The 22,138-nt window shown below is 44.9% G+C and overlaps 1 protein-coding gene across 1 annotated transcript in view; it reads right to left on the reverse strand.

Moving 5' to 3' along the window:
• The window catches only part of ST8SIA3 (ST8 alpha-N-acetyl-neuraminide alpha-2,8-sialyltransferase 3), a 44,279-nt gene that overhangs the window by 11,480 nt on the left and 10,661 nt on the right, over positions 1-22,138 (reverse strand). The window contains exons 2-3 of the mRNA XM_081929894.1: positions 19,707-19,887; positions 16,099-16,221 (exon numbers count right to left, since the gene is read on the reverse strand). Of these exons, the coding sequence (XP_081786020.1) occupies positions 16,099-16,221; positions 19,707-19,887 (304 nt within the window). The remainder of the gene's footprint in view (positions 1-16,098; positions 16,222-19,706; positions 19,888-22,138) is intronic.

Genomic DNA, 22,138 nt, shown 5'->3' on the forward strand with positions numbered 1-22,138 from the left:
AATACCCTACCACAGTTTAAAAGGCAGAGGAATGTTTTTTCCTGGCACCTAAAGGAGCCAGAGAAGTCTCCCTGGGGAAAGCATTCCACAAAGAGAACCTCTCATAGAAGAGGCACATGAAAAAGGGCTTCAGGTCCATGAATAATCATAGTTTAGAGGTCCTGGGCCCTAGGGAAGTTAGATTATCCTGCACCAGGGCCAGGGCCTTCTCAGTGATGGTGTCGACCTGGTGGAATGCTCTGTCCCATCAGAACAGGGCCCTGCAGGATTTAACCTCCTTCCGCAGGGCCTGTAAGACAGAGCTGTTCTGCCAGGCTTTCAATTTGGACTTAGCCTGATCTTTTATCCCCCTTCCTTCCCCCTCTCCCCTTTTTTATGAAGATTACCTGCTCTGGGATCCCACAGCTAATTCTCCCCATGTCTCCTTGCTGGCCGAAACAGGACTAATTTAGCCAGCTAGCCCTGGTGATCATCTAATGTTTATTGGATGGATTTCCCCCCTAAATTGATTTTTGAATTCTGAATTTATTGTTATTCACGTTTTATACTGTATTTTATGCTGTTTTTGTTGCATTAATTAAGTGTTTTAGATTTGTTGTTAGCTGCCCTGAGCCCGGTTTTCTGAACCGGGAAGGGCGGGGAATAAATAAAAAAATATTATTATTATTATTATTATTATTATTATTATTATTATTATTAACACTTGTCTACCAGGCAAGATTTCAAAAAACAACAACTTCATAATGAAGCAGGAAGTTCCTTCAGAACAAACAAGGAAGTTCTTCTCCACAGACGGAATCAAGAGAGAAAAATTACAGCAGCAGCAGCAGCCACCATCCAACCTTTCTGAGCCTGAGGGCGCATTTGGAAATCTAAGGAACTGCTGAGGGCACTACAAAATACCTACTTCATAGAAGAAAAACTGGTGATGCTCAGAGCCCCCTTTCCAAACACTAGGCAAAACATCTGCATGCCCACCAAACAAGTGAAAGACAGATAAAACAAACAAACAGCCCCCCACCCAATAAACCTCATTAAAAATAATTGGGAGCAGCAGGGGGCCCTGACAGGCACCAAGGGGGTATCTGAGAACACTATGATGTTGATAAACACCACATTGGGGAAAACTCCAGGCCAAGAAGAGCCCCCCAAAGGGGAAGTTTATCCTCCATTTCCATCCCAAAGCTACAATTCTCAAGAGTGGTTTAAAAACCAACCCCTCTTCCCAGGGAACTCTGGGAATTGTAGGTCTGGAAGGTGAACAGGGGTCTACTATCAACTCTCAGACCCTTAGTGAACTACAGCTCCCAGAATTCTATGGGGCCAAGCAACAACTGTTTGAAGTACTTTAAATGTATGGTGTGAATGTGGCCTGGTTGAGTCCTCATTCTTAATGCTTAATCAACCAAGTACATTAAGCTAAGAAGTACATAATATCCTCAACAATATGAGTATGCCTGAACTTATAAACCTATTAACCATACTTAAGGAACATTGACTATTGATTGTACATTACTTAACTGCCACACACCTATCCAATTAACATATCACACCATATCTAATATCCAGGTGTATCTAAAAAACCCCGCTCCTGTTGTAGGTTGATCCTGTACAGTGGTATCTCGCGTTAAGTTCGTTCCGGAGGTTCCGGAGGTCTGTTCTTAACCTGAAACTGTTCTTAACCTGAAGCACCACTTTAGCTAATGGGGCCTCCCGCTGCTGCCAAAGTTCTTAACCCGAAGTACTATTTCTGGGTTAGCGGACTCTGTAACCTGAAGCATATGTAACCTGAGGTACCACTGTAGAGGGTTATTAATCTGCCGTATCAATAGAAACCATCAGTATGCCAAAGTACCAACCATCTATTATGTACAGCCCATAACTTGATATGGAACCTCATCTTGTTCTGTGACCTTATTTAGTCACACGCTTCCCTCTCAGATGCTATGATTAATAGATTAATTAAGGTCTGTAGCACACTTATATCATAACTAGTTTTCCTGGCAAATGCCACCCTGTGCAACATCATAGTGTTCTCAGATACCCCCTTGGTGCCCAAGGGTTTGGGTTAACTGTGGGAAGGTAGAAGCTCATTCCTCTATTGCACCTTGGAAAAGTTTGGGGACAGTATTGGCTGAAATGGACACTTATCGCCATCTCTGATGCCCTTTGTCAAATCTCCTCACAGCCCCCACACTGACCCTGCATCCATTTCCTAAACTTTCGCCAAAGTATTAGCATAACTGGCAACCACAATGACAGTCAACAAGGAGACAATTCATCAGAATGAGCTCCGTCATCCTTCCTTTAGATTTTAGAACATTTTATGCTATCTTTGAAGAACCAAGCTCCATAAGATCTATAATGCACAACTGCCTAGGATGTAAGTGGAAGCACATTTGGGCTTAGGGTTGCCATATTTCAAAAAGTGAAAATCTGGACACAAAAGCTTTTTAATTTTTAAAAATAAAATCTCCAAATAAAATGACATTTTAAAGCCTTTTTTTAAAAAAAAAGGAAAATTGCCAATAAATCAACACTTCCGATATGGGCTTCCGTGCGCCCGGGTTGTCCCTGACATTTTAACCAGGAAACTTCTGTCCAGAGATCATCAGGGAGTTTGGACTGAGTGTCCATCAATATACAGATGATACCAGCTCTACCTCTCTTTCAAATCAGAACCAGTGAAGGCGGTGAAGGTCCTGTGTGAGTGCCTGGAGGCGGTTAGAGGATGGATGGCGGCTAATGGATTGAGGTTGAATCCTGACAAGACAGAAGTACTGTTCCTGGGGGACAGGGGGCGGGCTGGTGTGGAGGACTCCCTGGTCCTGAATGGGGTAACTGGGCCCCTGAAGGACCAGGTGAGCAGCCTGGGAGTCACCCACTGAAATTAATGAGCATGACTAAGCTAGGTCCATTGATTTCAACAGGTCTACTCTGAGTAACGTTCAGCTGACGACCACCAATTATTTCTAAAATTGCATCTAAATTAGCATATACAAAGTATATACAATTCTGCACCCTTTTTTCCCTGGGTGTGTATGTGTGTGCTGCACTTCCACTTTCCCTGCGATTTGCGTAGAATGGGCACAAGCCTCCAACGAAGACATTGGGCATTCGCAAACTGGGCTCTAAAGCCTTTCCAATCTAGGATTCATCTGTGAAAGTGAATTAGTTTTAGGAAATCTAGAGGATTAAACCAATCAACCCTCTTCCTGTAGATTAATTCTGAAATGGGTGTGTGTCCACTTATCATCAAAATTAAACATACGGCTAGCACATGTTTAATTAACTAAGTAACACTTAAATTTATGGAATTTGCTACCAGAGGATGTGATGATGGCCACTAGCTTTACACAGCTTTAGAAGAGGATTAGAGGGATCTATCATTAGGCATGAAGGCTATCTGGAACCTCTGTTTTTCAGGGGCAGCACGACACTAAACACCACTCCATGTGGGGCACCAGTGGGAGATGGCTAAGGCCTTGAGTCCTCACTCATGGCTTTCTGAAGACATCTGCTTACTTGGCCAACTGTGGGAAGCCAGATAGTGGGCTAGAGATGGACCTTTCATCTGACATAGCAGGGCTCTTACATCACCATCATAATTTATATACCGCCCTATATCCACAGGTCTCAGGGTAGGTACAACTATGACAATAACAAATCCCTCTGTATTGGGTGTTAATTTCCATATGATGGGGTGTACGACTGCACACCGTTTCTCACAGCCTGTAGGAGTTTCAGATGCTGTAATGCAGGTTATGGCTATGGTTTCCCCAGTAGTGATGTATGGTAGTGAGAGCTGGACCATAAAGAAGGCTGATTGCCGAAGAATTGATGCTTTTGAATTATGGTGCTGGAGGAGACTCTTGAGAGTCCCATGGACTGCAAGAAGATCAAACCTATCCATTCTGAGGGAAATCAGCCCTGAGTGCTCACTGGAAGGACAGATCCTGAAGCTGAGACTCCAATACTTGGGCCACCTCATGAGAAGAGAAGACTCCCTGGAAAAGACCCTGATGTTGGGAAAGATGGAGGGCTTTCCCAAGGAGAAGGGGACGACAGAGGACGAGATGGTTGGATAGTGTTCTTGAAGCTACCAGCATGAGTTTGACCGAACTGCGGGAGGCAGTGGAAGACAGGAGTGCCTGGCGTGCTCTGGTCCATGGGGTCACGAAGAGTCAGACACGACTAAATGACTAAACAACAACAACAACAATGCAAATTTGGGGAACCACTGGCTCTCCAGATGGAAACCACAACTCCCATCACCACTGGCCATTGCTGGGGCTGATGGGAGTTGCAGTTCACCAACGTCTGGGGAGCCAAAGCTTCTCCATACCTCTGGCGATGGCACAGCAGTGGGAGCATTGGATGGGTTCCACTGCACTTCCACCAAGATCTTTGCTGCTTTGCTGCTCCCCTTCTCGGTAACTGGCAGTGATGCACAGCAATGGAAAGCCAGATCAACCATCAAGTCCCTCCCACCACACCGTTACGGCTTGCAAAGTGCTTACGTACTTTGCTGGCATGACTTTATTAATTATAGCAAAGGGACAGAAAGTGTCATTCCTGGGTTCCTCCAGAGTATAATATTTGGAAGCCACTAGTTTAGTTGACAGTATTAAGGGATTCTTTGGGATGGGAATCCAAGGGGAGAATTAGAGCTTTGTTTATCCATAGTCCTACAAAGGTATGTGGTTTTGGAATCACAAGTATCGCCTTTGTATGGTTTTAGTTTTGTTTTAATGTATTTTCTGTTTTGTGTTTTTAACAGTTTTTAATTACAGTGGTGGGACACAGGTGGCGCTGTGGGTTAAAGCCTCAGCGCCTAGGACTTGCTGATCGAAAGGTCGGTGGTTCGAATCCCTGCTGCGGGGTGCGCTCCCGCTGCTCGGTCCCAGCGCCTGCCAACCTAGCAGTTCGAAAGCACCTCCGGGTGCAAGTAGATAAATAGGGACCGCTTACCAGCGGGAAGGTAAACGGCGTTTCCGTGTGCAGCTCTGGCTCGCCAGAGCAGCAATGTCACACTGGCCATGTGACCCGGAAGTGTCTCCGGACAGCGCTGGCCCCTGGCCTCTTAAGTGAGATGGGCGCACAACCCCAGAGTCTGTCAAGACTGGCCCGTACGGGCAGGGGTACCTTTACCTTTACCTAATTACAGTGGTACCTCCTTTCTCAAACTTAATCTATTCCGGAAGTCTGTTCCGAAACCAAGGTGTGCTTTTCCATAGAATGCAATGCAAAACAAATTAATCCATTCCAGACTTTTAAAAACAACCCCTAAAACAGCAATTTAATGTGAATTTTACTATCTAACGAGACCACTGATCCATAAAATGAAAGCAATGTTCAATGTACTGTACTATAAAATAAGTAAGACAGTATTGTAGATGATAAAAATGAAAAATTAATTTTTTCTTCCCTGCACTGATGATAGTCATTGTTTGGAGAGGGGCTTTTATCCATTTCTGCAGTCACACAATCAATCAATCAATCAATCAGTAGCTGAACTGGGTTCCACACAGTCACAAAAACAAATTAAACGAAAAACCTTGAAAACAAAAACGCAAAATAAATAGCAAAAACAAAAGCGCCAAACTTAATCCGTTCCGGAAGTCTGTTTGACTTCCGAAGTGTTCGAAAACCAAGGCGCAGCTTCTGATTGGTGCAGGCGCCCAGGAAACAATAGCCAACAACCGCATCGGATGTTTGCTTCCAAAAATCATTTGAAAACCAGAACACTTACTTCCATGTTTTCAGAGTTTGAGAACCAAAGCGTTTGAGAACCAAGGTGCCACTGTATTATTAGTGTGTACATCACACAGACTAAGTTTTTAAGGAGACAATTAATAAATCAATGATGATGACGAGGAGGAAAACAATGGAGGAGGAATAAAGTGAATATCATAAATGGATCTGTTATTTGTGGGGATGTGCTTTCATTCCATTACCACTTCTAACATTGCTGCTTTAAAGAAAATTGGATGCTCTGTGTAATGTAATATATACACATGTGTGCATTTTAGTTTTTATTATGGGATATATGCGTGCGATTTAATAGAGTGGTATTCAAATAGGGTTTACACAGAGTAGACCCACTGAAATTAACGAACGTGCCTAGGTTCGGCCCATTCATTTCAGTGGATCTACTCTGCATAAGACTTATCTGCTTAAGCTGCTTTGGAGGAATGTGGGCTAGGATTTCTATTTATAAATTAAGATAAATAATTCACCAGTATCAGATACTTTCCATCCTGTGCTAAGAAGCAACAGAAATACTGTCAGTCTGAGCCCTTCTTCAAAAACAATGGGCTGGATCCAGACTTTGCCATCCGCAAAGGAAGGCTGCTTCTGTCCATGGAAGACTATTGATCCCATTGGCAAAGTGGGAGAAGCAACTTCGGCTGACTTCTCCCCTTGTTGTCAGGAGTGAACTCTAGAACCAACCTAATATCTGTGGACCAGGTGGGTGGGGAACCACCTTCCAGGGGCCACATGAGAGTGATAGAGGCAAAAGTGAGTGGAGCAATGTGCACTAGGTTAGCTTGTGTGGGAAGGGTTTTAATGGGTAGGAGAGGATATGTTAATTGCAATTTATCCCTCCAGCTGCCCACATGTGTGCATTAAACAGAGTTTTAAAATCCCATTATTGGCAGTGAAATTGAAAACATAGGAACTGGGCTGCAAAGACTCACTTTGTAAGCTGGCTTCCCCCTTCTTAGCCTGCGTAACAATGAACCAGGCAACAAGGTGTAAAGTTACATATAAAAATAAGGTTTACTTACTTTATAATCTTGCATTGGTTCACAGAAACAGTAGCAGTAAAAAATATGCTAGCAAAATACTTATATTTACAGTATAACCAATCTCAGGCAATCAGGTACAGGGCAGAGAGACAGAAAGGAACAGGAAGTACTATATACGCCTTCCTCTCCAGGAGATGATGGGAAATGACATCACACAGAGCCCTCTCTACCAACTGCATTTCTATGGTCTGAGTATCTGTATCTCAGCAATATACAGTGGTACCTTGAGTCTCGGACTTAATCTGTTCTGGGAGTCTGTTCAACTCCCGAAATGGTTCAAAAACCAAGGCACGGCTTCCGATTGGCTGCAGGAGCTTCCTGCACTCAAGCAGAAGCTGCGTCAGATGTTCGGCTTCGGAGAAATGTTTGCAAACCAGAACACTTACTTCTGGGTTTGTGGCGTTTGGGAGCCAAGCCATTCGCGAACCAAGGTACTACTGTAGCTCTGTGGACTTAGCCTCTTCTAAAAGATGTCTGTTTAAAAGACATCTGAAAGCAGCCCTGTTTAGGGAAGTTTTTAATATTTAATGCTGTATTGTTTTTAACACTCGATTGGGAGCTACCCAGAGTGGCTGGGGAAACTCAGCCAGATGGGCGGGGTATAAATAATAAATTATTATTATTATTCTCATGCTAACTCGCAAGAATCTGTATTTGTTAGGTTTGTCTGCTAATCTCCCACTACATAAACTCACACACCCTTTTTTTCCTCCTCCATATGGGCAGCCACTCCTGCCAACCTAGCAGTTTGAAAGCACGTCAAAGTGCAAGTAGATAAATAGGTACCACTCCGGTGGGAAGGTAAACGACGTTTCTGTGTGCTGCTCTGGTTCGCCAGAAGCGGCTTAGTCATGCTGGCCATATGACCCAGAAGCTGTACACTGGCTCCCTCGGCCAATAAAGCGAGATGAGCTCCACAACCCCAGAGTCGGGCACGACTGGACCTAATGGTCAGGAGTCCCTTTACAGGCAGCCAAGAAGCATTGTCAGGGCTTAAGGACATGGTCCAGTCAGGCAAAAACACTAAAAGAGTGTGTGAAGCAGCTTCAGTGAGGGGGTGTGACCTGGGAAGAGTTCTGGAGGCCAGACAGAGAGGCCTGGAGAGCCACATCCTGCCTCTGGGCCTGAGGTTACCCCACCTTTGCTCTAGACTTTATGAAGAAGGTGCTGCAAAGACCCTCTTTCACTGTCTCATATAATGAAAAAGCTTCCAGGATTAGAGACTTTTTTATTTTAAGAAATGCATTTCAGCAAAAAAAGAAAGAAAGAAAAGGTTTCTTAAAAATTGTGCCCAGTGTAATTGAACGTAATTGAGACTCTGACCACCGACGCTTGTCAACCTCTACTAGACCACAAAGATAATGCATTTTGGTTTGGGACTGCTACCTGATTGCAATACAGTTTATAGAAGTCTTTCAAAGGGAAATAAACTGCAAAACTATCTTATATTATTACCTTGCTGGGGGAAAGAAAGAGCTTTGCAAAGAAACATTAGTGCGCATTCCCTGTATCATCAGCACAGAACTCTCAAGTCATCCTTAAATGTCATTAACGATAATGTGCTCAAAGTTTTGAAGTGAGTGCTTCCAGTATCCTCATTTGGCATCTCGAAGCAACATTCAGCTGTCTCCCCTTTGCAGACACACAGCTTCTTAATATTCTATTTGGGGAATCATAAGGTCAATTTGCAAATATTAAAATTTCTCCTAAAGCGAATAAGGCTAATAAAAATACCATTATGGTTTCCATTTACTCATCATCAAGAGAAAACTAAACAACCTGGTCTATTTCATTACTTATTTGCTACCAGCATATGCTGCTCTTCCTCCAAAGAGGAATACTACTGAAAACAGCATTCTTCTGTTTAGTTCATCCTATCTTTCCTGGAAAGTTTAACATCTCTTACCCATCTGGTAATGGCATCACATTGCAATTTGCCCGACCTCTTCCAGCCACCAATAAAATCATTTATTTACTTATTCCATTTATTGACCACCTTTCATCAGAGACCACAACGTGGCTTACAACATTCTAAAAACCAAACAGTTTCTTCCTATATACATAAAAATGTAAGTCTGTTGTCACGCTGCAGTTTGGGGTGGCCATGTAAGTCTGTTGTCAAGCTGCATAGGTGGCCATGCTAATTTCAGCGAGATGATAGAATGGCAGGCAGATAAGGGAGCAAGCAGTGCATGGGGGGGGGGATGTTCTGTGAAGCACCTTGCATAATAATAATAATAATAATAATAATAATAAATTTTTTTTTTTATATCCCACCCTCCCCAGCCGAAGCCGGGCTCAGAGCGGCTAACAACAATAAAAGTAACACAGCATTCTAAAATCAAATTAATGGCAACCATTGGGCTAGAGTTCTGTGAGGATTACCAAAGGAGGGGGTCAGACTGTGCCTTGGCCAAAGGCCTGGTGGAACAGCTCTGTCTTGCAGGCCCTGCAGAAAGATGTCAAGTCCCGCAGGGCCCTAGTCTCTTGTGACAGAGCGTTCCACCAGATCGGGGCCACAGCCGAAAAAGCCCTGGCTCTGGTTGAGGCCAGCCTAACCCTCCTGTGTCCCGGGACCTCCAAGATGTTTTTGTTTGAAGACCGTAAGGTCCTCCATGGGACATACCAGGAGAGGCAGTCCTGTAGGTACGAGGGTCCTAGGCCGTATAGGGCTTTAAAAACAGCTGGAACATGATATAATGGAGGCACTTCAGAAACTGCTCTCTAAAGGGGGGGCTTGGAGCAGGCTGTGCGGGGATAGTTGAGGGGGTGGGTCAGGTATGGGGAAAGGGGGGTTGGCAAAGTGGTTGACAAGCAGAGCATGCGCACACTTATGAGTTGAGAAGGGGTTTGCAGGCCGTATGCCGAAAGCCTTCTAATTCCTTGATCCAGCAAGTTGTAAAACTTAAGCAAGAATTCAAATTTCTGGAATAGCTAGTTTAGCTTTCTGGTGAGGTGACAGCCTAGGTAACAGACCATTAAGAGTACAAAGGAAGTGGCTCTATGCCAGACGGCAAATGGGTGGCCCCCCCTCCCTCAACTTGCTGGTAGTTAGAAAAAGCAAAGGCCAGAGCTTAGTTGTGTGTGTAAGCTAGAAACTGGAGGAAGAAGCAAGCTGAATCCTTTGAGGGAGAGGCATGCCTGATTTCTGCTTGCATCCGAGGCTATGGCTAAGGGTGAAACAAGATCCCATTGGGATATTAAATGCAGTGAACTCCTCCCTTGTAGGCTCAGGCTGTGTATATGTGTAAATAAACCATGTATCATAAAGACACCACAGTCTCCATTGTCCCTCATTCCAAAGGAAACATAAACCCTGGGTAAGCGCCTGGAATTCTGCGCCGTTCAGAGACTGGCGTGGCGTGCAACAGTATGTTCAAGTTTTCAAACCAAAACTATTTTCCAAATCGTAATGAGCAGTATAGAAGTCAGTTACACAAACTCATTGCATAGCAATTAGGCTGACCCCAAAGACCAAGATTTATACCACCTCCTGCCCTCTAGCTGGCAAGTCTCCTGCTTCATTGCATCATCATCATCATCATTTTTATTTATACCCCCCCCCACCCAATCTGGCTGCGTTTCCCCAGCCACTCTGGACAGTTTCCAACAAAATATTTAAAATACAATAAAACAACCTATGCACTCCACAGTGATGGTGAGGGTACTCAGGAGAGCGACCAAGTCAAAGGCTCTGCACATCTTGCCATTCCACAATCTAGGCGCAGTGCATTTCCCCTGAAAAACATTTATGTTTGCAGCACATTGGGGAATCTGGAAACCAGCTTGTTGGTAGGTTTCCCTTGCGTGTACCGTCCTACTGGCGTCTCACTTAGGCAGACCTCACTTTGCTCTGTTCTGATGGCCCTCAGAGCAACCTACAGACTTGCCGGCCTGAAATGTTTAAAGCTTAATAAGATCTAGAACTTGCTTATCTGACAGAAAATTGCCTTGGATTTGCTAGCGCGACAGTATATATAGAAAGTTGAAGAAAGGTTCCATGGAAATAACGCAGCATATTCTTGACCCCTCTGACAAGAAGAGTCAAATTGAAACTGAATAGACTCTTGCCCACTTAATGAAATTTCGTATTGTGCCTTGTTTATTGCCTGCCTTACCAAGGTACATCAAAACGGAAACTGAGGTGATTACACTCCTAACCCAAAGCTGTTGTGCTTCCTTTTGCCATCCCTATTTTAAAAGCCATGTAATCCAACTTCTAGCCTCTTCTCCTTGCAGGATCAAATAAACTATAATCCAATCAATGGTCAACATACCTACATTGACCTCAGAGCACCGTGCCTTATTCCATCTTATTTTATTTTACTTGACGCTAGATGTCCACTCCCACAGAAGAAAGCTCTTGGATTTGAAAGCATGCAACACATTTGAACAGCCTGTTGGTTGAGCAAATTACGTATTTTTTGCACCATAACACTCACTTTTTTCCCTCCTAAAAAGTAAGGGGAAATGTCTGTGCGTGTTATGGAGGGAATGCCTACGGGTGGCATGCCTACGGATTTTCCTCCTGTAAAAACTACGTGCGTGTTATGGTCGGGTGCGTGTTATAGAGCGAAAAATACGGTATGTGATTCCAGGGCATTCTATGTTGCTTGCTGGGCTCATGCGGTTGTAAGCGCCAGATCCCTCTGAAACAAGGTTAAGGGATCAATAGCGAGCTATAATGCTGCAGATATCTCCTGCAGCCCCCTTTTCAGTCTGAACAAATCCTCCCCTCTTGCCTTAACCAGCTAAGAAATCCATCTGCAGCAACTGTGAACAAAGTCCTGTTAACAATAATTTGGTTACTGGTTGTGGTGTTTGCCCTACTAGGTGTGTGACATCATACTGGGTTCATAAGGAAAGGGTTAACTAATTGTAAAATGACCAACCAATGGGAACCCAAGGGGAGGAGTTAAGAGTTAGAGTTAGGGTGCTTGAGAAGTCAGTCTGGAGTTAGAAGAGTCAGAGAGGATAAGTCTGTGGGTTGGGCTAGTCTGGTGTGAGAGAGTGAGAGAATTTGTTAAGAGGAGTCAGCCAAACAGTTAAGATAATCAGTCAGAAGGTATTAGGAAGGTATAGGCCGGTAAAGAAACTAAAGTTAAGAAACTGACAGGAATATTATTAGAGAAACCATAAACTTGTTAATGTTTGTAAAATAAGCTTGTTTATTTGGTTCAATTTTAACAGCTGTCTGGACTCAGTGTTTTACCCGAGAATAACGGGTTGGTGGCAGCAAAGAAGTGGTGACACAGGGATCAACAGACCGTTAAACATCCGGGGACCCTGTGTGATCGCCACACTGGTTAAACTGGAAATCCAGTCTGGCATTAACTGGGGTTAAGGTCTGTGCCAATGTAATTCTTAATAGAGCAATGCTACAGAGAAGTGGAGGGGACATGGGTGGCGCTGTGGGTTAAACCACAGAGCCTAGGACTTGCTGATCAGAAGGTCGGCAGTTCGAATCCCCGCGATGGGGTGAGCTCCCGTTGCTCAGTCCCTGCTCCTGCCAACCTAGCAGTTCGAAAGCACGTCAAAATGCAAGTAGATAAATAGATACCGCTCCAGCGGGAAGGTAACAGCATTTCCGTGCGCTGCTCTGGTTCGCCAGAAGCGGCTTAGTCATGCTGGCCACATGACCCGGAAGCTGTACGCCAGCTCCCTCAGCCAATAAAGCGAGATGAGCGCCACAACCCAGAGTTGGCCACGACTGGACCTAATGGTCAGGGGTCCCTTTACCTTTTTTTTACAGAGAAGTGGGTAGGAGGAAAAGTCCTTGGTAGAGGAATCACCACTTACTAAACCCTACTGGGCTTGTGCTGGCCATACTGGAAGGTTTCCCCCTCTGCCCTTCAATCCACTGGTTTCCAAGGGAGGGAAAATAACTGTGCCTGCTCCAGGACTGGCACAGTTTGTCTCCTTTGTTGGGGGCATGTCAAGAGAACAGGAGGGCTAGGGATCCTGTGGATCCGAGGTCTCTTCTGATCCAACCTGATACACCCATGCGACACACCCCTTTTCAGCCCCTCACAACGAAAGTTTCCACAATTGCAATAAAGATGGCTTTGAGGACAGGTCTTCTTTGCCAACAGATCTCCACACTTTCTACCCTGACAGAGGGTGGTCCAGGGAATCCACCCATCCACCGGCTACTCCAGGAAAGAGACTTTTTCACATAACGTAAGCTAGTTAAAATATGGGGTTTTCTCCTGCAAGATGCACTGATGAAACACCGTCTTGCTTGCAGGCTTTTGTCAGGAGCAACAAAACACCTGGCATCAGTAAAGTTAACTCTTTATTCAAAGAAACCCAAAATAGTGCATGCCTAGTGGTCACAGCAACTCTTCCCAGTAGATCTTGCCCCAACGAGGCAGTTGTGAGGACTGAATGTCCCACTGTTCTCTAAGGATCCTCTCTTGGTTCCTTCTCCAGCAACCTGAGGTGCCTTCGTCTTGTCTCTCTTTGCTCTGCCCTCTTCATTCCTCTGTATGTTCTGGGAGACCAGTGGGGAGAGGAACTGGTCACAACAGGAAGGGGAGAGTCCCTGGCGTCTTCAGCAGCATGTCCCCACTCCTCCCCAGCCTCCACTTCTGCCTCTGATTCCGAACTGCTCTCTGCCCCAGCTTCTTCCTGCTCACTAAACCCTGTTGCCTCTTCAGCTTCTGATACCTCCCCCTGCCAGCCTGCTCCCTCTTCATCCTCTGACCACTCATCATCACCCCAACACTGATCCCCTGGCTCTGAGTCCTCTTCCCTGGGGGGTTCCTTGGGGGCTTTCCCCAGCTAGTGCCTCCTACCACTCCTCTGTATCCACCAGCCCATCTATAGCCATCTAGATGGATACTGTGAGAATAGTATGTTTGACAAGATGGGCATTTGGCCTGATCCTGCAGAACTTTTCTTATCTTCCTACATAGGAGTTGGGAGGAGGAAGCATGCAGCTTTGTGTACACACACACACACACACACACACACACACACACATTGCCCTTCAATCATATTTCCAAGTTTATTTACGAGAATGAATAAAATAAAATATAACTGCAAACATAACATCATAAACTGATCTCATAGCTGCCACCCCCCCAATTACTTAACTGCAGATTAAGCCTACATTCTGCCTGCACTGGCCTATTCAGTTGGTCCAATATATTTGTAGGTTTTTTTTGTTTTTTTAACACTGCAGCACAGCTGCATCATCCCAGTTTATATTTCAGACAGAACAGGTCGCTATTAGATAACAGTGTCTGCTTTAGTAAAACTCGGAACAAACTTGGAACAAAACTAATAAAAGACAGCAGGAATAAAGAGCATTTTCATTATTTTGGTTTTTTTATGCAATAACCGGGTGCTGAAGTTGTGTGCTCTTGGCATAGAGGAAAGATGGTTTAGATAGGATCACAAGAAGCTGCCTTATACAGAGTCAGACCGTTGGCATATCTAGCTCAGTATTCTCTACAATGACTGGCAGTAGCTCTCCAGGATTCAGACAGAGGTATTTCCTAGCCTGGATATGCCAGAGATTGAACCTTGAGACCGTCTGCATGCAAAGCAGATGCTCTACCACTGAGCAAGGTCATTCCCAATAATGTGAGGGCTCTGCCTGCTAAGAATTCTGAAGGCTCCTGGCCCAAAAGATAAGAGAAAGTTGGGGTGGAGACCCATTTCATATACACTGGAAAGGAGAAGTTCCTGGATACCTTTTTTCATCAATGGTTATCTCCTCTGCCCTCTCTCCTTTTAACCCCTCTAAGCTCCTTGGGGAAATTAGTGGACAGAAAGAAATAAGGAGAGGCAAACTATGAATGGATATAGCAATGTGTGGTTTTGCAAAAATTTAATATGGGGAAATGTTTCTGGAAATGTTTCCTGTGGATATTAAGCTAACTTGCACAGGGTAATTTGTACCTGACAGTTTTCTGATGTGCGAGCAAGTGATTTAATTTAGGATGTTATTCTCTCCCCCCCCCCAATTTAGTAAACAAAGCCCCTACCCTCAAAAAAGTACCCCCTGTTAATTTTTGTCCCAATTCCCCACAATTCTTTGAAGGGAAGAAATAAGGCACGGCTTAAATTATGTATTATTTGAATACATAAGACTTGCAAAAATTGCAAAGAATACTTGTAATTTTTTTTGCAAAGAATTGCAAAGAATACTTGTAAAAATTGCAAAGAGAATCATGTGCTTCTCTTACATCATTTAAAACTAAGGGACCTCCCCGAAGTTATTGAAAACTGTTGACGCACTAATAAATGTTAGAAACCCAAAGAATTGCGCACGATATACGCTGACTCACATACTTGCTGGGGATAATCACCGGACAAATATTAATTACATCTTTGAAACTGCCGAGATTGCTTAATATTCTATTCGCATCTGGAATCCATTCATTGATACCAATGAACTTCGGGAAGGGAAAATTTCCCACAGAAAAAGAAAGCCCTGAGAAATTTTATACCCCACATCGCTGGATGGAGCAAGCAGTCAGATCCTGCAGTGCGCAATTGATTTCTATCCTCCTTCAACTTTCTCTGTTGACTTCAGAATTCTCAGCAAGCAGAGTTTTGTTGTGGCAGAGCTGCTCTCACATTGAGAGTGTAACGGGGGTCAGAGAGACAAGAAGATGGCATGGTGGGGAGGTGGTGCTTACCTAACCTCCTGGCAGGTGACTTGTCACTGCTTACTGGGAGGGCTGGGGTGAGGCTGCGACAAACCTGGTGCAATGCAAACGCCCTGGCTGTGGCAATCTAATGTACCTGCTGGCGTGTATGTACCATGCTGCCCTTTCTGCAGCCATGGCACTCTCCCTTCCAGCAAGCAGTATAGACTCATTTGCTGGGACTGGAGGTCAGGTAAGCACTTCTGCACCACCACACAACCTGACACTGGAGCCAGGGTTGCTAGGAGGCCATGGAGGTGAGAAAGAAATCCAATACAACTTTCACATACTGATCAGAAAGAAGTCACATCTTGAGCGACAGGTCTGTGGTAAAAACATGCCTTCTCAAAATAGGAAGGGCTTAGCGTTTATTGGTTTAAGCACTGTTTTCAAACATTTGAGAAAAGCACAAGATCTGATTTTGAACACAGAAGCCCATCTCAAAGCACTGCTCGTTTATTCATAGATCACTGTTATGGCTGGTTGATCTTTAAAACTCCCAAGAGCACACACTACCTGTTGCCAAATAATTAGTTAAATAACAACTGCAATTGCTTTGTTTTTTTAAAGAAACATGACAACACGCTTTTGGCCTGATGGCTTAGGTTTGTCTCGTTCTCACTCACCTTTGCTGCAAAAATGCCGTTCTGTTGAATGTCCATTTGGGAGCTTTATCCTGCAACTCATGGTTCAAGGCGTTTGTATTGGGTACAAAGGAAGGGTCAAGGAACTTCAGTGCAAACTGGGACCTGAAAGGGATCACATATCCACACCGTCAGTGAATTCACTCGAAGCTTGAAGGCGTAAATTAACTATTCTATTACAGTCTAGAATGAAGTGCAAACAAGTCTTCAAGGACACCCCACCATCAAATAGACAAGATATGTTCTGTGACACATTACACTTGGAATCTAAACATCCTCGGTTGTACGTATCTCACCAAATCCCAGTCCAGATGAGAACCTGGAGAAAATGTTAGAGGCAAGTTGTTCATTCTTCCTGACATGCTATTTGTACATGTGCTGGGAGACGCTTCCCCCACAGGAAGAGGGTTCGAAAGCATTGCTCCTGTTGTCCAAAGTGATGGAAAGTTTACTATTAGATCCTGCTGCATATGTAATCTTGCACTTAATATGTTGTGGGAAGGAAAATATGCTATGGAATGCTACAGGCAAGCTAGAGACCTGAAACTATGCTTGCTACCACTTTAAATCATCTTCCTTTAGACTCTTTTTGGCCTTCTCCTTGTCCCCAGGAATTCATGTGCTTCATGCTCTCCTATTTCTCTACTGCTTCTTCTACCCCACCTATTATTATTATTATTATTATTATTATTATTATTATTATTATTTGCCTTCAAAACAACAATCTCAAGCTGATGCACATGAAAGATAATAAAAATGCGAAAAACAGCAAATACATCTAAAAAGAAACTAAAACCAAACAAAGTAAAGGCCCATTTATCCAGCTGGAAAAGCCTGTCAGAACAAAAAGGTCTCCGGCTGTTTCCAGAAAGTGCAGATTGTGGTTGTCTGTCATATCATGGCAGCAAATGCTATTCCACACAAGAGAGGAAGCCACACTCAAAAAGCCCTACTCCTGGGAACTGCAGAGCAGATTTCTGAAATCTTTAGAACCTGTAAGAGAAACTCTCCTGCAGACTGGCCCTTCTTCATCTCTGTAGTTTTGTTAAGTTTTTAACTTTTTGTAAGTACGGTTGTAACTCGCCCCCCCCCCAATTTTTCTGTTTTATCTTCAACCGCTTTGAGGTGGCTTTTTCTACACTCAGGCAGTGTATAAATTTTATGGCATTAAAAAAAGAGGGGGGGAAATCCATGGATGAAAATGCTTGGAACCTGTGTGTAGATCATTGTTTGTGTGTTCTCACCTGAACGTACTTTAGGGAGCTACCTCATACTAAGCCAGACCACTGGTCTATTAACTCAGTATTATCTACACTGATTGATTGTTGCTTTCCAGGGTTGTTCAGATGGAAGTATCTTCCATTCTCTACTTGGAGACGCCAGGGATTTAACAAAGCAGCTACTCTACCACTGAGCTAGAGTCCTTCCTAAGCATCTTGCTGCATGCATACAGGCAGTCATAGAGTTGAAAGGGACCTGAGGGTCATCTAGGCCAACCCCCTGCAATGCAGGAATCTCAACATGCAGTCCCTCATCCAATTTGAAACCATACCGGACCCTGCTTAGCTTTGCCAATGTGCCAGTGCGTACATTCTTCCCACCTGTACATCATACTTTCAATCTACATGTGACTAGAACAAATGTAACATATAAAGCAAGGGTGAGGAGCCTATAGTGCCCTCCAGATTTTGTTGGACATCAGCTCCCATCACTCATGCTAGCTGGGGCTAATGGGAGCTGGAATCCAACAGCAGATTCTCGATCCCTGATGTAAAGCATCTTTTAGGCTGCAACTCTAAACAACAGTAAGTCCCACTCAACTCAGGAAGACTTAACTCCGAGACGACATGTATCTGATTATGCTGTTAGCCTCTAATTTTCCCCAATACTTCAATTTTTCTAATGATTAAGAGCCAGTCCACACATTAGTCTAGACAGCAGACGATGCCACCAGAAGCAGCCACAGCATTATGGTTACATAACACTATATTTATTAAAGTGGCAGCATGGAGAAGACAACATGCAAAAGCCATTTCAAGTGGGACCCACGCACAGAATATAGATTAAGGTATCCAGCTGCCTTGTAGTGGGCTATTTAGCTCAGCTCTGCTTCCTCTGGTAGGCAGCACCTACGCACAAAAGTAGAAAACAAACAGAATGGTCCGCCCTTTCAAATGTTGTGATCTGAGAGTTCTCCTTAATTAGAAGCAGAGGGTGGACGGGCACCGAACAGGGACTCTGCAGGATTTCCTGCATCAGCACGAGGTCGGACTAGATGGCATTTGAGGTCCCTTCCAAACTCTGATTTTGACCCCCCCCCCCCCACATTCTGAATAGCCAGAGCCGTTAGCATCTGGGCGGTTCATTAGCGGAGAGTAAGCTTGGAAGGGAGTGAAGGCGGAGGGGCGCAGAACGGGAGCGGATGCAAATTCAGCACCATGGACAGCGACCTCCTAAAGATAACGTCGGAGCCTCAAGTTTCCATTCACTTTAAAAATTCTTCTTTCTCTCAGAGGTAGGAGGCCACTTCAAGCAACGCCCCCCACCAGAATCATTTGTGTGGGCGCTAGGAAGGGGCTTATTTTTTGCAAAGAGCCAAGGCGACGCCACGTCTGCACAGCGTGGGGGCATTTCTCGGCCTCTGGACCAGCAGAGGAGGAGGAGGAAGACCCAGCAGAGCATGTCTCCACGACTTCCGCCTCTTGCCTGCCTGGAAAATCCACCTTCCTCCTGCAATTCCCCTCCCCTAATTCTCCGGGCCCGATCTCTACGCGCAGAGAGGAGGGTGCCTCTAATCTGCCGGCGCTAAAACGGGGAGTAAATCTGCGCTTCTTTGGGATGGTGGGGAAGCGCAGCGCTTCCAAGCAGATTTTTTTAAAAATGCATTTTAAAATAAAAATAAGAAAGCCACAATCACACAAAGGACTCCCCTCCCCACTTCCATCACCAGACCTGCGGGGCAGTGCAGAACCCCGGAGTGGGGGTGGGGGAAGGCAAGGAATGGTGGAATGGAGCGATCGGAGACCCTTCCTAGCCCCCCTGCGCGTTTAAAGAGCGTTTGTGCATCTGTCAACCCGTCCCCAAAACGGTGGGGAAGCCGCGCCGATGTCTTCCCCCATTCCCAGCCGAGGAAAGAGGGCGCCTGCGCCATCAGCTCGCCCCATGATGGAATATACATGAACCGGGCAGGGAGCCACCATGATTCTCGTCAGAGACCCGCATCATATTTTATCTATATCTATAGGAGCCGGGGGTTCCTCACCTCCCACCTTCCTCTGGCCACTGAGGCAACCCCCCCCCCACCTCTGCACGATCTGATCGATTTTTAAAAGGGAGGGGTGGGGGCTTAGTTTACTGCTGGCACAAAAAGCGAAGAGGTGGGGGAATGGGGGTGTCCCGGAGCGTTGATCCAATAATGATCATAATAATAGTAATATCTACCCCCCCCCCCGCGCAACACACACCCTTCCCTCCTCTAAACCTTCCTCTCCAGCATGCATACCCTCCGCCCAGCTCACTGGCTCTTTCCTCCCCTGGAAGATGATATATGTACATTTAAATATATACATGTATGTATTTCAAGCACTCACCTAAATCCAGTGTGGAACATGTACATTCGTGGCACTCCCGTGTTGGCGTATTTGGGAGTGGTGAAGATATTGTCTTTTTTCAGAGACACGTAGCTGATGAAGGACAAAATCAGCAGAGCTACGCTGAGCATCACCAGACCCAGAACACTAACCACCCGGACCATCTTGCAGCTTCTCATGCCTGGGGGCGGAGAAGGTGGGGGGGTGAAAGAGAGAACACACACACACACACACACACACCCCACACACGGAGCTGAAAGAGCTACATTGGAGTTAACACACCCAGAAATCAGGGATGGAGCTTGTATGTGTGTGGGGGGTGGGGTGGGGGGAGAGCGGTGTGGCTAAGGAGCGGGGGAGGGAAAACATACACAAACACTCCAAAGGATTAATTCAAAGCACACGCACACACAGGGGAGCTAAGCGCTGAGAGGATGAAGAATTAAAAAATAATAGTACAAAAAAATATGGAGGGTATGAGCTCTGCAGCGTTGTAATGGCAGCGGATGGGGGTGGGTTAAAAAAAAAAAAAGGTGGATCCTGCCGGAAATTATAGAAAGCTGCCTGATCCTGCCTGCTTCCTTTGTGCAGGAAGCTGTGGATCCTATTGCCTTAAATAGGTGTCCCATTCAAAAGCACTCAGGGGGTGTCAAACACACACCATCCTGGAATATTCTGGAGATTTGCTCTCTGAACATAAGGGAAACGCCTTGCATTGAGTTGAACCATCCCAGTTCAGTTCAGTATGGTCTACTCTGCCCAGGGTTTCAGACAGGGGTTTCCCAGGCCTGCCTGGAGAGAGGGGACTGGATCTGGGAACATGTGCATGCTAGGCAGGTGCTGTACCACTGAACTGCGGTTCTGGGTCTGACTGAGACGGGGTAGCACCTGTTTTCCTGCCCAAATGCCATTGGCACAATAGAAGATGCTCCAGGCTCCAATATCCGTCCCTTAAAACATCATTGCCTACAGATGGACATGAGTTGGTGGTTTGGAGCTGGTACAGCAGAGAACTTTGTGGCGAGCAAAGCCTTTGGGGGGCGGTTTGGAGCCGAGACAACCAAGAGCTTTGTGGTCAGTGAGCACAGCCTTCCAGCTCTGGGCCTGAATCCCAGAACACACAAGGGGCAGCTGTGAAAATGAATGGACACTTTCAGGTACAGTATGCAGTGGCAAGGCTTAGCACAGGAACAAGGAAGCTAAGGCTCACCAGATGTTGCTGGACTACAACTCCCATCATCCCTGACATTTGCTGGGATTGGGAGTCCAACAACATCTGGAAGGCCACACCCTTCCTTTAGCCTTTTACAGTTTCAGGGGGTTGGACTCAATGGCTTTGGGTCCCTTCCAACTCTCAGTTTCTATGATTCAGGTGTTGTTGTTTTTTTTTTTTTAAAAAGGGCCTGTTATCAAGGGAAGTGCAGGTGATGCTTCATTTTTATTTTAAAGAGAGCTGTCAGAGTTTCCACCAATATGAGACCCCTGCCATCTACATTGAAAGGAAAACCAGGAAGGATACCCAACTCTGGTTATTGGCAACTCACTGAGTCCAAGCCAAGGGCATGTAAAGCCCTAAACAATTTGGGACCCAAGTACCAAAACCCAGCCAGATGGGCAGGGTAGAAATGATTAATAATAATAATAATGGTGATGATGGCAGGGCATTCTCTGTGTTGGCACCCCGCTTATGGAACTTCCCCCCAGGTGATATTTGGTTCAGCCCTGCAGAAATATTTACCAGTAAGTGAAGGTGAAAGATCTTTTAAACTGGTTTATGTGTTTGGATTACAAGTGGAACTGATTTTTTTGCAATATTATTATAGATATTTCTTGCTGCTTAAAGAGCTGGTATGTGAAGTTGCTGGTATTCTAACAAAAATATGTAACAATAGAACATGTGGACCTCCAGTGAAGCTGAATGCTGGGAGATTCAGAAGAGATGTTTTTAAATAAAAAAAATTGTACCTCTTTGTCCATTGCATAGTTTTGTATGTAGTGTGGTATTTTATGCATTGTGACTTGCAGTTATTTTTAACTTATCATAGTTTAGTAATTATTTATTGTAATTGTTAAGAGTGAATTTCTGTTTAATTATTATTTGCTGATCTTTTGAGAGTTAATTTTATTATATTCTGATAGATTATTGAATACAGTGGTACCTCGGGTTACATACGCTTCAGGTTACATACGCTCCAGGTTACAGACTCCGCTAACCCAGAAATAATACCTCGAGTTAAGAACTTTGCTTCAGGATGAGAACAAAAATCAGCAGCGCAGCAGCAGCAGGAGGCCCCATTAGCTAAAGTGGTGCTTCAGGTTAAGAACAGTTTCAGGTTAAGAACGGACCTCCGGAACGAATTAAGTACTTAACCCGAGGTACCACTGTATATAACTTACAAGAACTTGGACACACTTGGACAATGTAGGACACA

Source organism: Podarcis melisellensis, assembly GCF_964234715.1.
Source record: "Podarcis melisellensis genome assembly, chromosome: 11".
NCBI classification, from domain to species: domain Eukaryota; kingdom Metazoa; phylum Chordata; class Lepidosauria; order Squamata; family Lacertidae; genus Podarcis; species Podarcis melisellensis.